Source organism: Maylandia zebra, linkage group LG1, assembly GCF_041146795.1.
Source record: "Maylandia zebra isolate NMK-2024a linkage group LG1, Mzebra_GT3a, whole genome shotgun sequence".
NCBI classification, from domain to species: Eukaryota; Metazoa; Chordata; class Actinopteri; order Cichliformes; family Cichlidae; genus Maylandia; species Maylandia zebra.
Window position 1 is genome coordinate 20,153,256 of NC_135167.1, and position 14,706 is coordinate 20,167,961.

The window sequence follows — 14,706 nt, forward strand, 5'->3', positions numbered from 1 at the left end:
GCTCCCAGCTGAAACATATTAATCACTGCAGTAATTATCCAATGGATACTTTGAAGGCTTTTTTTTTTTTTTTTTGCATTCGTTGGCTTGACAAAACCTAAAACTATAATCGGAGATGAAGTTGGTTCCATGCATCATATGACTTTTCAACCCAAAATGATTCCTATGAGTTACAGTGAGACATTAACAGATGATGATCCTGATAAAATGGCGATAAAAATCTATAAATAACAGTAAAATCCAGCACAGCTGCCAATGAGAGAAAAAAAATGAACGCTGCTAAAATCATTCATCTTGGGATTTAGCATAGAGAGCGGTAGAATAAACGTTTTAATTCGAGTTGATTATTTTTGTTGCTGAGTGTGCGCTCTCAGTGATGCTGTTTATTTGTAAGGTGACAGCTTCACATTAGAGCTCTGAAACTTCAGACTGGATCAAATTAAAGACGAAAAGTTACTTTGGAAAAAACAAAACAAAAACACAACTCACTTTCCCACAGCCTAACAAACAGGAGTTAACAAGTTGTATATATAAAACATATTCCCTCGATAGAGAGTCTAAATTGCACTTAAAACCTCCTGTAAATAAAAGAGTAAAAAATGTGGCTCTCCTGGCCAATTTTAAACTGGTACTGAACATTTAACCGTGCGCGCACACACAGCTTCAGAACTCTAACAATGCATGCGTCTGTCTTTTCGCTCAGTTTCCCGTCCACGTCTTCAAACTCGGTAACCATCCTTTGCTGCATCCATTTCTCTGTTTATTTCCCGCTGTGCAGCGCTTCTCCTCTAAAGTAAGTGCTCTTTCTTGCAGGTGGTGACAAACAGGGACACCCAGGAGACGTTGCTATGTATGGCGTGCGTGTTTGAAGTTTCGAACAGTGAGCACGGCGCGCAGCATCACATCTACAGACTGGTGAAGGAATGAATCCGCTTGGAGCTCCTCCTTTTCATAGACTTACCAACCTCAAAACAAAAGTGGCAGTGCCTCTACACGAAAGTCATACCTACAACGCTCTTTGGTCAAGGTATCAGGTGGAGTCGTTGTTATAAATCTGTTTTAATATAAGTGTTTGTTATTTGACTGCAGCTGTGAATTGCGGTACAGTTGTTTTAATGTTTGAATATGGGAATTTTAAATATGTTGGTCTCTGTCGGGTATAAATGTGGCCATCCTTAAAGAGTTTCCTGGATGTGTTTGGTAAATGAAAATGTGTGTGTCGGTTTTTTCTGCTTTGTTAATGTAGACTAAGGAAAAAAAAAAAAGACAAAAGGACACGGGCCTTTTTTTGTTTTTCTATCAGCGGCATGGTTGCGTTCTGTGTAATATGTTTGAGGCTGTTTTGTATGTCTGTACTTCATGATTTGTGAGCATACATACTGTAGATACGCAGACATGAAAACACACACAGCTGTTAAACTTTCCAAAGAAACAGAACAACACTATACGTGCAGTGGCCGAAAGCAGGTGGTTGCGAAATTACTACATAAGAACGCCAACAACTGAGCTTTCGGTAATATTTATCCCTGTTGAAGCACTCCCAAGTTTTAGACACCAGAATGAATGCACTGTGAAAACACTACAGTTTGCCTGCATCCGCTCCGTAAATGTAGGAAGTCTCACCGCCTGCTAAGCATTTCAGCGCTGCAAACAAATCGTTTCTCTGACAATGGCCATGAGAATTTTTTATTTTTATTTTTTTTAAATATGTGAGTCCTGCTAAAATGACTCTAATCGGACTCGTATCTGGTCAGAAAGCACTTTGTTTCCCTTCCTGTGCTTGCCTTAGTGATGCTTGCGTCTATTCTGTTAATTCTGCGCTTTAAAAAAAGAAAAACTAAAAAACTGTTTAACCTATCGAGACACTACAAAATCATAGACAGCAATGCGTCGTTCAGCATGCTGTGGCTTTGCCCCCCACCCAACACTCTGGGATCGCCGTGTGATAACTCCAAGCCAGAGTGTTGCTGCCTTCATGGTCACACTATGTTCACATGTTTCTGTGGCCTACGCTGATTGCCGAGCCTTAAACACGTACAAACTGTATGTGAACTCCAAAAGATGCCACTAAAACTGTGATCTCTACATTGTGTTTGTGTTGTGTAAAATAAATGAATGACAACAACAACAAAAAAAAAAAATCACAATTCAAATCTGCCAAAGCCTAAGTGTACAGTGCCTTAGAGTATACTCATTATCCTGCATTTACCCTGTTTTCTAAGTCTAAAATTAGTTTTGTGTGAGACGGGCAGAAATAACTTACAGATGTATTATTTGGTTCATCTTCACATCTCAGAAATCACGGTTCTCGAAATTGGTACACTCCTAGAAATACAGTTTTTGTTGTTGCTGGGGTTTTTTGGGGGTTTTTTTTTTTTAAAGAGGCAGTACACTTATATTCAATTATGTTTGCAAATTTAAGCTCAGAAACAGGTTATTTTTCCTGTAACGCTGTAATATGTTCCTAAAATATCAGCCTTTCTTTTTTTCCTTCCTTCTCTAAGAGTGTACTATAAAAAGACTGACTGCCTTTCCTGTCGCAGAAGACCAAAAATACAGAGATGCAGTCAATTATTGTTGTGTCCTGCATGGTAGCAAGGAAGTGCCTTTGGTTCAGATTTTCCAGCTTAAAAAAAAAGATCAAACAGAAATTATAAATTTAATGTTGCCAGACCAAAAAAAGAAGAAGAAGAAGAAAAAAAATAAGACATAAGTGAAACAAATCACCACATTGCCTTTCAAAGGACTGTAATGACAGCAGGGGAACATGGTTACTAAGGAGAAGAAATAAATGATATTCATTTTTATTACATTGTAAATTGATTTCTCAAACCCAACTATTTCTTCGCTTAAGGTTAAAGATTTTGTCTAATATTGAACGGCCACTGACTGCATGCAGGATGTCAACAGAAAAACACTGAAGCTGTCTGCTTCGTGCACACTTGCAGGCTCAAGTGTTTTTGTTTTTTTTTTGTTTGTTAGTTTTTTTTTTTTTGAAACGAGGCTTTTTTTGGAAGCATTATGGTTTCACAATGTCACAGCTGTGATGGCGAAAAGGCAGGGACCGACACGAGCTTTTATCCATTAGAACAAAAAAGAAAAAATAATGTTTATTTAATATTAATTCTACAGTACAGACTCTAAAAATGAAACTTAAGATTGTTTTACGTGTTTAAATCTGTATACTTTCATTGTAAGGATCATAATTACTCAAAACATTTACTATTTCTTACAGAAATTATAATCATCTTAAAGTAGTTTAATCAACAAAGCTCTAAATAATTGCAGACAATGTCTTGGGGTGGGGGTGGGGGGGTGCAGATAAAGTTAAATGATTCAGTATTTTTGCCGCAGTTCTGTGAACACTGTGGACTTTATTTTTCTTTTATGCTTACCTTGTGTATCTGTTCACATTTATCGATTACAGTTAGATGTTCCTGTTTTCTTATTGTACTTGTATACAGTCGTACCCGGTTTTGTGATGACATTATCTGTAATATTGCGAGCCCAGTGAGATGGTAATGATGTTACTGCTGCACTGCTGGTACATTTTTACATTTTAACACTAAAACAGCAGGACTGACGCCTTTGATGGCACGGATGTCTGGTGGACTCTTTGCCCCGGAAAGTGGACGCGCCAAGTCAAGGAATCGCAGCTACAAGCATATCAGCTTTTGCTAAGAGTAGGTACTGGTACCTGGCTTTAAAGTGATTCTTGACATATAGCTCATGAAATGTAAACTGTCATTTACATATTTGGGTTTTGTGTGCAGATTTTTTTCAGCACCCCCTTTGTAAAAAGGTGCTTTCTATAAAATTATATCTTGGCTTTTCTTGGTACAGATGTGTGATCTCTTTTCATATCCATCACTGTAAAGTGTTGGAGCAAAGGAGAGAAAAGAAGCTCTGCTCTGTTTGTGTTCTGCATATGGTCTTGTCTTTGCTCCGTAACATTATGATGCCTTCTTGACAATAGTAGATATTTTGTAGCTTTCTAGATACTTTGTATGTACGCAATATTGAAGTTAAATAAATCTGAAAAAGATTGCTTCCTTTTATTTTTCTCACTTGAATCTTTGCTGTGTGGATGAGTCTGTTAACTCCTTGACTGCAAAGGCCTCACATCAACAGTAGATGGAGCATGTGAGAGAACATAATTGAATGTGCATCGCTGTAATGGCAGGACTCGCCACAAGAGGGAGACACCATTTAATCAAAGTGCTACAGATTTCTGTTTTCTTGCTCAACCTTTTTAAATCAGAGGTTCTCAAGCTATTTCCAGCACACCAGCTTCAGAAACCAATTACAGTTCAGCCCCACTCCCCACAAACTGTCAACACACAACAATGTAAATAAAAAGGATTCAGATTTCTGCATTAGTAAAGTGCGTTTTGTTTATTTTCCCTCCAAAAATCATATTTATTCGTCCATCCATATTTTCCCCTGGTTTCCTGGCTGGCCTTTAGTGGTTCTGTACCCAGCAGTGATAACCCCTCAGTCAGAAAAGCACTATTTCAGTAACCAGTCTTTATATTATTACTAACACAAACCAAAACGTTTTGAATGTTGCACCTGAGATGGAGGGGCTCAAATAAGGTGCTGCTATAAATCCTACATGTGGAAACCAACCAACTACTGCTGAACAGCTGAATAAAGATTAGTGCTCCTTAAGAGAGGCTCAATAAAACTAGTAGTTTAAGTGTGTAAAGTAATACACCTCTACATGGGAGCTTTACACTTTTGTACTACTTAAATGTCACCCGAGTGATGCACATGTTTTTGTTTCCATTTGATTGGTACAATAATAACATGATGAATCAGTTCTCATGGGTTTGACTCAAGTGAAATTTATCTTTATGTGAAGGTAATCTTTCCTGATATGTGGACTGGAACTAATTTGGGGGACTGCATGCTGGTAAGTATGTATATGACTTTGCATTGTAATGTGGAAAGTAAAATTTCCACCCACTAACACACAAACGTCCTAATCCATCAAGACCAGGCACATGCTGTCACATGAGCACTAGCAAACCAGCAAAGCTAGAGGTAAATACATCTGTCAGAGATCTCCTGACAGAATAGCTGAATACTCATTTATTCTCTTTCTTTGTAAAGTCCCTGAGTTCAAGACTGAGCAAGGCTAATACTTGAAAGCAGTGAATCAGAAGAATAAGCATAACGAAGGAAAAGCTAACAGGGTCAACATTATGAATTCAAGTAAAGCAACTGAAGTGTTCCATATCTATGCTCCCTCACTCATATCAACACAGGCAAACTGACTCTGAACATTCAGATCACTGAATGCAAAGCGTGATCCATCAGCAGCAGGTAACAGTCTGCTCATTGCTCTGAACTGCAGGAAGGAGCATTTGTGTTTCTGCCTTCCTACCTTTTTCCTCTTGTTTCACTTATGTGTTTGACATGTGAATACAGTTCACAGAATTGTGATATGTGGCTCTATCAGATGAAAGATGACTATAATTAGAAGTAAGATATTGAAAGTACTGACACTTAAGAAGCAGGAAATAAACTGAATTTAATCCTTGAAGAAGAAAATACCCCTCAGAAAACCTGCAGGTAAAACTTATTCTTTCAGGTGTTACACAAAATACATAAATTATGCACAAGGTCATTGTAGAAAAGCGCTATATAAGAATCAGTCCATTACCATGATTAGATGCCTTAGAATCCTCAAAGCCTGTTGAAGCCAGTTAGTGAAATTTTCTTTCAGCTCCAATATTTATTTATTCATATTTTTTGTCTTTTAACGCTGTTTTAACTGGATCTACAGAAAAAGTTAACAACATAACCTTAATAATGAACCAGATCTGAAATACAAAGTCATTAAAAAAATAAGATAAAAACATAATCCATATAAAGTACTCATTCCTATATATGTAGGTACTCATGTCCTATTTGATGCATTATGGATACAGAAACCAGAAGAACACAGCGAGCCTCCAAGCTGCTCCATCAAAGAATTCATGGCTGGTCGTTGTTCTTAAAAGCATCGAGGCTCAGGTGGAGCTCATCCCACCAAAAAAAGGTAGGTGTGTGTGTGTGTGTGTGTGTGTGTGTGTGTGTGTGTGTGTGTGTGTGTGTGTGTGTGTGGTCATGTGATCACAGCAGTGGCAGTCAGGACTGGGAATACCGGCGCGCAAAGTGTTTTCCTTAACTGATGCGCTCCGTGGACACAGACAGAGACACCTCCAGTCCCGACTGCAACTTTGCAGATGCGTCTAGGACGCAGCGCGCATGCACTGGACTCGGGTATGGACACTGAGGAGCTTTTCTTTCGACGAGCGGATTTAAATTTTTAAATCTACTATTGTTTAGAAGAGATAGAGTTTAGCAGAAATGCGAGATGGAGTCTGAGGAGAATAAGATATCAGTGTGGGTCTGCCGAGAGGAAAAGCTCGTCCTCGGCTTGTCAAAGCGCACAACTTGCGCTGATGTTATCAAAGTGCTTCTTGAAGACCAAAACTCCCAACAAGGGCTTTGCGCAGCACAGTCCTACTGCATCGTGGAGAAATGGAGGGGATGCGAGAGGATTTTGCCAAACAAAACTAGGGTTTTGCGGCTTTGGGTCGCCTGGGGAGACGAGCAGAGAAACGTCAAGTTCGTGCTGGTGAAGAGCGAAGTGTCTTTGGACAGCCACGGAGCCCGAAGCGCAGAGGCTCGCGTGGTGCTCAGCAAAGAGAGCCCCTGTATTATGAAAGGGACTGCGCGGTGTACCGTGAGTTCCATCTCACCTGAGAAACAGCGTCGCATAGTCAGGAAAGCTTTTAGAAAGTTGGAGAAGATCAATAAAAAGAGATCGAAGGCGGCGCGCAGAGACGCGTCTTGCGCGGAGAAGATGGAAACTTTGGTTCATTCTGTGGTTTCTCAGGATCATACAATCCGACAGCAAATTCAGAGGATTACAGAGCTGGACGCAGAGATCGAAAGGTGCGAGGCGAAGGTGCACATGGACAGAATTAAAAGGCACGGGGCCAATTACGTTCAAAATACGTATTTGGTTGATGTCGCTGCGGCTTCCAGCCACGAAGTGGAAAACCTGCGTTCGTCTGACACTTTGGCCAAGCTTGAAAAGTATTTCCGACACCGTGAGGAGGTAGTTAGACTACAGGAGGAGTTGTGGGAGCATGAAACCCTTATAGACGTGATCACAGGGGAGATCCAGGATGAGCTGAACCACCGCTGGATGCAGCGGAGGAAGGAGGAGCTGCAACGTAAAAACTTGGAGTCTGGGGATGACTCGCTATTCCTTCCCTCCACCGAAGTGGAAACATCACCAGAAAATGAGCAGCTTTTGGAAGAAGAGAGGATCAAAACGCAGTTAAATGCCAGTTTATACATCGGCCTGCGCCTCAACGCGGATTTAGAAGCTATTAGGAGCGATTTAGAGCTGACCGAGCAGATTTGCGGGGAGAGGGAGAGGGAGATAAGGGATTTGCTGGAGAAAGTGAACACTTTGGGCATGGAGGAGGGGACAGACACTAAGAAGAGATATAGCCACGGGGCAGACGTTAAGACGGGGATGATGAGCACTTTGCAGAGAAAAAACGGGTGGGTGGAGCAAGCAAGGGGGTTGTCAAAAACTCACAATGTGAACGACGACGATTCAGACACTGGCTTAAGTTCTCTGCACAGTCAGGACTCCGACAGCCTCCCTGTGTGGGAATCATTAGTTTAATATTTTCCTTGGAAAACTGGCTTATCTATGTTTCTAATTCTCAGGGGTCATAAGTACTCTGACATAAACAAATGAATGTTTTTCCCCACTTTCAACATATACGTATTGCTTTTTAAAATGTATTTTCTTAATCTTTTTTTTCTGTTTACAAGAAAGCCGCAAAAATCAATAAAAAAAACTTTAATAAACAATACAAACATGGTTCTATTTGATTTTCTTCTTTATGTTTAAAAAAATAGTTTAAGGTTTTTTGGAGCCTTGAGTAGCAGTTAGGATAGCAGCAGATTTCTCCAACCCCTGCCATAATGTTCGCCTCAGAGTCAGCAGGGCACCAGACCGAAAAAACAAAGTCAAAGGCTTTTGGATGATTCTGAAGATGTTTAAAAACAGCAGTATCAGCAGTAGCTTTCTCAGACTCTAAGAGAAAGAAAAAAAAAGCCTTTTTGGTAAATCAGTCAGACGTAAAAATATCTGAAGTCAAAACTGAGGCGCAGAGCTCAAACGGGAGGTCTGATCTACATCCTGACAGCTCACTGAGCACAGCTGACCTTTTCCTCTCAGATCGACGATGGCATTTTGCACACAGACATGAACGACACAAGTCTTACATCGACACTGGCTGCTTTTCGGCAGCACACAACCCCCTCCCACAGTTTATATCTCCCAGCTGCTTAAAAAAAAAAAAAAGAGGCTTTGGGTTTTATTTCCCTAAAATAAAATAGCATCTTTTTTAATCTTTTATGAATCCCTGACAAGCATGTTTGTTTTTTTGTGTGTGAAAATGAAACCCTTAAGGAGGAACCCTGATTTAAAGATTTAGAGGTTATGTGGCAATTTTATCGGATCACTTGACAACCTTTTTACTGTGAGAATAATCAAAATGATACGATATACAGACTGTAATTTCATGAGGTCAAGAGCAGCTCTTGTCACATTTTCAATAACTGCTTACTTTTTCTTTTTTCCCTGACATCCGGGGAGCCGTCAAACTAGATTTGCTTTTAATCTGATAGTCTGACAATCTTCCTCAGTCCATTGCATCCCAGCATGTAATAAGCTGTTAATCTCCTTTCTCAATGATTAATTATTTATTTAACAGCCTCAAGTTAGCTGGATAAGTTTTTTAAAATGTATTTAGGAAATTAGATTTTTAAGATTCCTTTACCAAGAGAGACTCCACGGTCTATATCTTTGTGTATCATTGTGTGTGATCTTCTGCATACCTTGGTCACAATGAGTGGTTATTTGAGCTTCTGTTGTCTTCCTATCAGCATAAAAGCAATCTGGAAATTTTCCTCTAACATTTGGTGCGAACAAGTAACTCTCAACTAGAGAACTGCTGCTCACAGGGTGATGCTTGGTTTGAACTTCAGTGGCTCATCTTGACCATGTCTGCATGCCTTAATGCACTGAACTGTCGCCATGTGATTGACAAATTATATATTTGCATTAACAAGCAGTTGAACAGGTGTCCAACAATTACAATTGAGATGATCTTTGAGCTGAAGTTAAACTTTTTGCTAAATTTGAAGGAAGTCCCTCTAAGAGTTCGAGTGATAGTCATGAAGACGGGACAGATAAATAATCTGAAAATATAACGATTCTCTGCCATGACTCTTACAAGTGCTGAAGCATGATCATTTTAAAAGAAGACCTGGATTAATGACAACAAGATGATATCATCAGCAAAACTGGACATTTCAGTGCTGAGCTATTAAACCAAACACAATATACTCATGCAAAAATGTATTTTAAATGTGTTTTAGTTTACTGAGAATTCACTAATATGCCTTAGTTACGATAAGATCGAGGCACTCAAAGTTATTAAAAGAACAGCATCAATTTTACAGTCTGATATATTTATTCTGTCACAGTGGGTCTAAGAAAAATAAAGCCTATTGTGAAACAAATTATAATGTAAGCCTGCTTCAGCTCAGTCACGAAGCAGGACAGATTGTAATGGACGACCAGGTCTTGAGAGAGGATCGTCGGTGCCATTCTTCCCTCCATGCAGGACCTGTAGGAAACGGGCAGACAACATCTCTGCAGACCCCTCACACCCCAGACATAATCTGTTCAAACTGCTGCCCTCAGGCTGGCGTGACAGAGCACTACCTACTAAAAACAACCGCCTTTAAGGCAGTTTCAGGTGATATGCACATTGCACTACCTTTACCTTAGAATATAAAGCCCCTTGAGGCAAATGTTGTTGTGATTTGATGCTATACATATAAAATTAAGTAATTTTAAGTAAGTAATTTTAATAAATTCATGTATTTGTCAATAAATGTATTTACAGTGTTACTTCAGGTCAAATACGTTGGAAATTCAACTTAGACCTTTAGTCTCAAGCTGTATTATAAAGTGATACTAATATCATCACTGGGTCCTATTTTTCACTGGTAATAAACAAATATTTAACAAACCCGACACATTATCATATCAGTTAATATCCTGAAAAACACACACACACACACACACACACACACACACACACACACACACACACACACACACACACACACACACACACACACACACACACACACCTTTGTTCTTTGAATTTAGGCCAACATTATTGTTAAACAAGGGGAAGTACTGTATTACATGCTATCTGAGTGGCAGCCTTCCTGCCTCTTAACACGCAGCAGCCCCCCATCCTCAACACTCTCCCATGGTTCTGTTTTCTGCTTCCACTTTGTTACACTAAACTAAACATATATTGGTCTGACCTATCAAGGGAAAGGAAAAAAACAAAAACACCTTATTTTCACAGGCGAGGGTGTAACAGTGCATGTGGCATTGTCAGAGGAAAACAGAAGCTCATTCCTAGGCTTTTGTGTCAGGGGCAAAGTCTGTGTGCACTGTTTCCCACACGACTCAATGGAGCTGCATAAATGTCAAGTTTTGATTATGCTGAGTGTCTCCTAATCCCTGGAGTCTTTTGAAAAGAAATGCAGGAATCTTAAGAGTTCTCGTCTTCTCTTTTTGCAGAGGTAGTCTAATTAAACAGCCAGAAGGTTTGTGAGAAATGCTGTGGACACTATTTTTCTCTCTTGTATGTAGACAGTGCCTGTCTTTTTGTCTTGTATGTCCAAGATGTGGCGTTTTCAGTGTGTTTCTTGACATGTACATAAACACGTGCAACTTACAAACCTGTGACTTCTAACAAAACCTGCCAAGCTTTATGAAAAGAAAAATGTTGTAGTCTTTGTTCTGGGTCATCACAGGGATCACAGGTCGCATGATCAGAGGTTAAAGTCCCTGAAGCATGGTGGCAGTCTGGCTCTTTCTGCTTAAACACCAGGAATCAGAGGCTCTTTATGCCTAAAGAGAAATGTTTCCTGGGGTAGGCAGCAGGGGACAGAGGTCTCTGCAAAGCCACTAAATCATTATGTCACTTTAATTAAGTCTACAAAAAAGTACGGGACACTCTTCATGCATCAGAGAACATGACATCCTGAAGAATTTCCTCTTCAGATGTCAGCAGGTGGTGTATTGACCTAAGTGCTGATATGTCAAGACTTAGCCTGGGCAGCTCTGATTATTAGAAATGTCTTTTTACTACCTGAGATAAGTTATATTAGAAGACTGTAGAAAAGACAGAGGTTACTGGTCAACTTTCATTGATCTTAAACTATAGAAATCTGACCACATCAGATCACTGGTATGGGCTACAATGGACCCTTAAACCTTACAAACATTAGAAGCTTATAATCAGTTTTCTGTGTTACTCCACAAATGTTGCAAATGTAACACAGGAGAAAATAAAGTTCCCTTGAAACCTAATTGAGGTTAGGGTCTGAGAACATAATTTTTTATGCCTATAGTATTTTTGACAGGTCAACAATATATTAAACTACATCAAACTGTGAAAGATAAAGCACCTTGTTACATTAATTATATAGAAATATAGTAATTCCTACTTCCTAAACTAAATTCCTTGCATTCAAGGAAAAAGTGAACTCCTTTTAATGACACAAACCTGCCAATGTCCCATAATCCCTGGAATGTGCCCCTTTGTGTTCCTGGCAGCCTTTGTACAGTCTCACAGCGTGAACTGCTATGAAGTCACTAATGAAGGTATTGACTTGACAGCCAGGACTTCAATATGAGCGTTGAGGTGTGAGCCATTCAGGGCACTGGGCCTGCTGCTTACAGACTGGGGCTGTCAGTGTGCGCTCATTAGACCTCATTGTGCTGCTGGCAGGTGTGTTAGTCCTGCAAAGCTGGTCAGTGACCCCGGGACCTTGTCTGTGGGATACTGTACAGTCCCTTTCCAAGGCCTGTCACCTCCTGTAGAAGAAGACGTAGCCCAGATCTGTCACCAACAGGTTCATTACCCTCCACTTACCTAAATCAGGGCCAATGCAGGGGCAAATATTGTAGGGAAATCTCCTGATATTATTTGCTTACCAACCTAAAATACATTAACTGGTATCATGAAGATCTCATGGCCATCTGAAGAATGCCCATTCTTTGAAAAAGAATCAGCCTTTTTTGGTATAATTCTAATTTTGTGATTAATCCATAAGCGATTCATCACAGAGGCACACAGATATTCTCTCATCTCTTAGCAAACTATTGCTTTGCCTGGACAGAAGATTTATTTTTAACACTTTAAATAAAGATTGACTCAAATATTTGTTTAGTTCTAGCTGGGACCCTGTCCTGGAAAACTTTTCCAGCAGAAGATGTATTATTTGCATCATCATTCTCGACAGTATCAGCGTTTTTGTGGTACAAATTTAAAGGCTGGTCTACATTTATAATAATTAATTTTAATACTGTTCAATTCAATTCACTTCAATTAAATTGATATAGCGCCAAATCACACAACATGCTGTGGTAGAGAGCCAGAAATTATGAATTAACTCCTAATTAAATGCAGGTTGGTGTATAAACATATGGTGAGTAAAAAGAGGTGAGAGAAGGAGAAACACTCCGTGCATCATGGGAAGCCACCAGCAGCCTAAGTCTATTAAAGCATAGCTATAGTGGATTCAGGGTCACCTGATCCAACCCTAGTTTTGTCAAAAATGAAAGTTTTAAGCCTAATCTTAAAAGTAGCGAGGGTCTGTCTCTCAAATCCAAGCTGGTTCCACAGAAGAGGGGTCTGAAAGCTGAAGGCTCTGGCTCTCATACTACATTTAAATACCCTAGGGACCACAAGTAAGCCAGCTACCTGAAAGTGAAGTGCTCTAGTGGGGTGATATGGTACTATGAGGTCTTTAAGATAAGATGGGGCCTGATTATTCAAGACCATGTATGTGAGAAGAACATATTTGTTTAAAATGCACATTGAAGTACACAAGTTTTCCAAGAGCCGATGTGTACCGGAAACCTACGCATACGGATCAGCATTTAAGGTTGACTCTCATCATCCACTGGAGCATAAACTGGGTGTCATTAGGACGCTACAACACAGAGCCAGCACCATCCCCACAGACACAGCGACCAGGGAAGCAGAAGAACATCACACATCTACACCATACGATGCATTCGCAAAGCCACCAGCATTGTGGCTGATCGGACACACCCCTCTCACACACTCTTCACACTCCTGTCATCTGGAAAAAGGTACCGAAGCATTCGGGCACACACATCCAGACTGTGCAACAGCTTTTTTCCATAAGCCATCCGTCTCCTCAGCAAAAAGGGACTGACTGATAAACACGCACACGCACACGCACACGCACACACACACACACACACACACACACACACACACACCACACACATTATCACTCAGCTTAACTCAACTACCTCAAAACATTGAGACTGGACTGACTAATCAACACAAGCGCAAACACACTGACCTACACCACTAAACCATCGTACACACCAACCTGTAAATGCTCTTTTGCACAATATTATTACTGGACTTTTTGCACTAACTTCTGCACTTCCTAATTTTTGCTGCTACACTAAGGAATGTTTACTGTTCCTCCACTACCTCACCTCATCATCACAAAACCTTATTATTATGTTACGTTGTGTTTTTCTATCATTCTGTCACTTTGCTGCTCTTGTTTGCACATTTGCACGTGCACTTTGTTGTCTGCTGTCTGATAACAAAAAAAAATGTTGTAATTTATGTTAGGTCAGTCTGTCTTGTCTCTGCTAGCCAGCTAACTAGGCCTCTTAGTTAGCTAGTTTAGTGTTTTCTGTTAATTTATGTTGTAAATTTATGTTGCATGTAGCACCTTGGTTCCTGGAGGAACGTTGTTTCGCCTCACTGTGTACTGTTAAACTGTATATGGTTGAAGTGACAATAAAGCCAACTTGACTTGACTTGACTAGAGAAGGCCCTGAGTAAATGTGGTTATCCCAGCTGGACTTTTGTCAAAGCTGGGAAGGCGCCAAAAGAAAGCTCCAGCCGATCCAGGAGAGAAGGACAACCGCTGCATAAGCAAAAACCTGTAGTGATCCCGTACGTGTCAGGAGTATCGGAACAGTTGAGATGCATTTTTTCTAAACACCGGGTCTCTGTGGCTTTTAAACCCCTAAACACGCTGCGCCAAAAATTGGTTCACCCCAAGGATCGGGTCCCCGACACAAACAGAGTAACATAGTGTATGCTGTTAAGTGCCAGGAGGATACATCAGGGAAATCAAACAACCTCTGGCGAAGCGGATGGCACAACACAGAAGAGCCACCTCGTCAGGCCGGGACTCTGCAGTCTATTTACACCTACAGGCCAGTGGACACTCTTTCAGTGATGAGGATGTACACATCCTGGAGGAACGCTGGTTTGAGCGCGGAGTCAAGGAGGCCATTTACGTGAAAAGGGAAAGACCATCTCTGAATCGAGGAGGGGGCCTAAGGGTACATCTTTCACCATCTTACAATGCTGTGATTGCAGCCATTCCCCAACTCTCTGTGAATGGGACTCATGGCTATTGATCATTGCTCTTTGATCAGTGGTTGTTGATCAGTGGTCATGAGAATTTTAAAAATGTGCTCCACGTTTTTTTCTACCTGAAATATAATATATATAATACATTTAT

At 40.3% G+C, this 14,706-nt stretch overlaps 2 protein-coding genes across 7 annotated transcripts in view; both read left to right on the forward strand.

Annotated features, from left to right (window-relative positions):
• tead1b (TEA domain family member 1b) overlaps window positions 1–4,058 on the forward strand; it is a 51,782-nt gene extending 47,724 nt beyond the window's left edge. For all 6 annotated transcript variants that reach the window (XM_076882976.1, XM_024802343.2, XM_024802345.2 and 3 more), the window contains one exon: window positions 814–4,058. In XM_076882976.1, coding sequence (XP_076739091.1) covers window positions 814–927 — 114 coding nt within the window. In that variant the 3' untranslated portion in view covers window positions 928–4,058. The remainder of the gene's footprint in view (window positions 1–813) is intronic.
• Window positions 4,059–6,157: 2,099 nt separating this feature from the next.
• Window positions 6,158–7,897, forward strand: rassf10b (Ras association domain family member 10b). Its single transcript, XM_004543150.4, has one exon. It carries the CDS (start codon window positions 6,365–6,367, stop codon window positions 7,694–7,696), a length of 1,332 nt encoding a protein of 443 aa, XP_004543207.1. The 5' UTR covers window positions 6,158–6,364; the 3' UTR covers window positions 7,697–7,897.
• The last annotated feature ends 6,809 nt before the right edge of the window (window positions 7,898–14,706 follow it).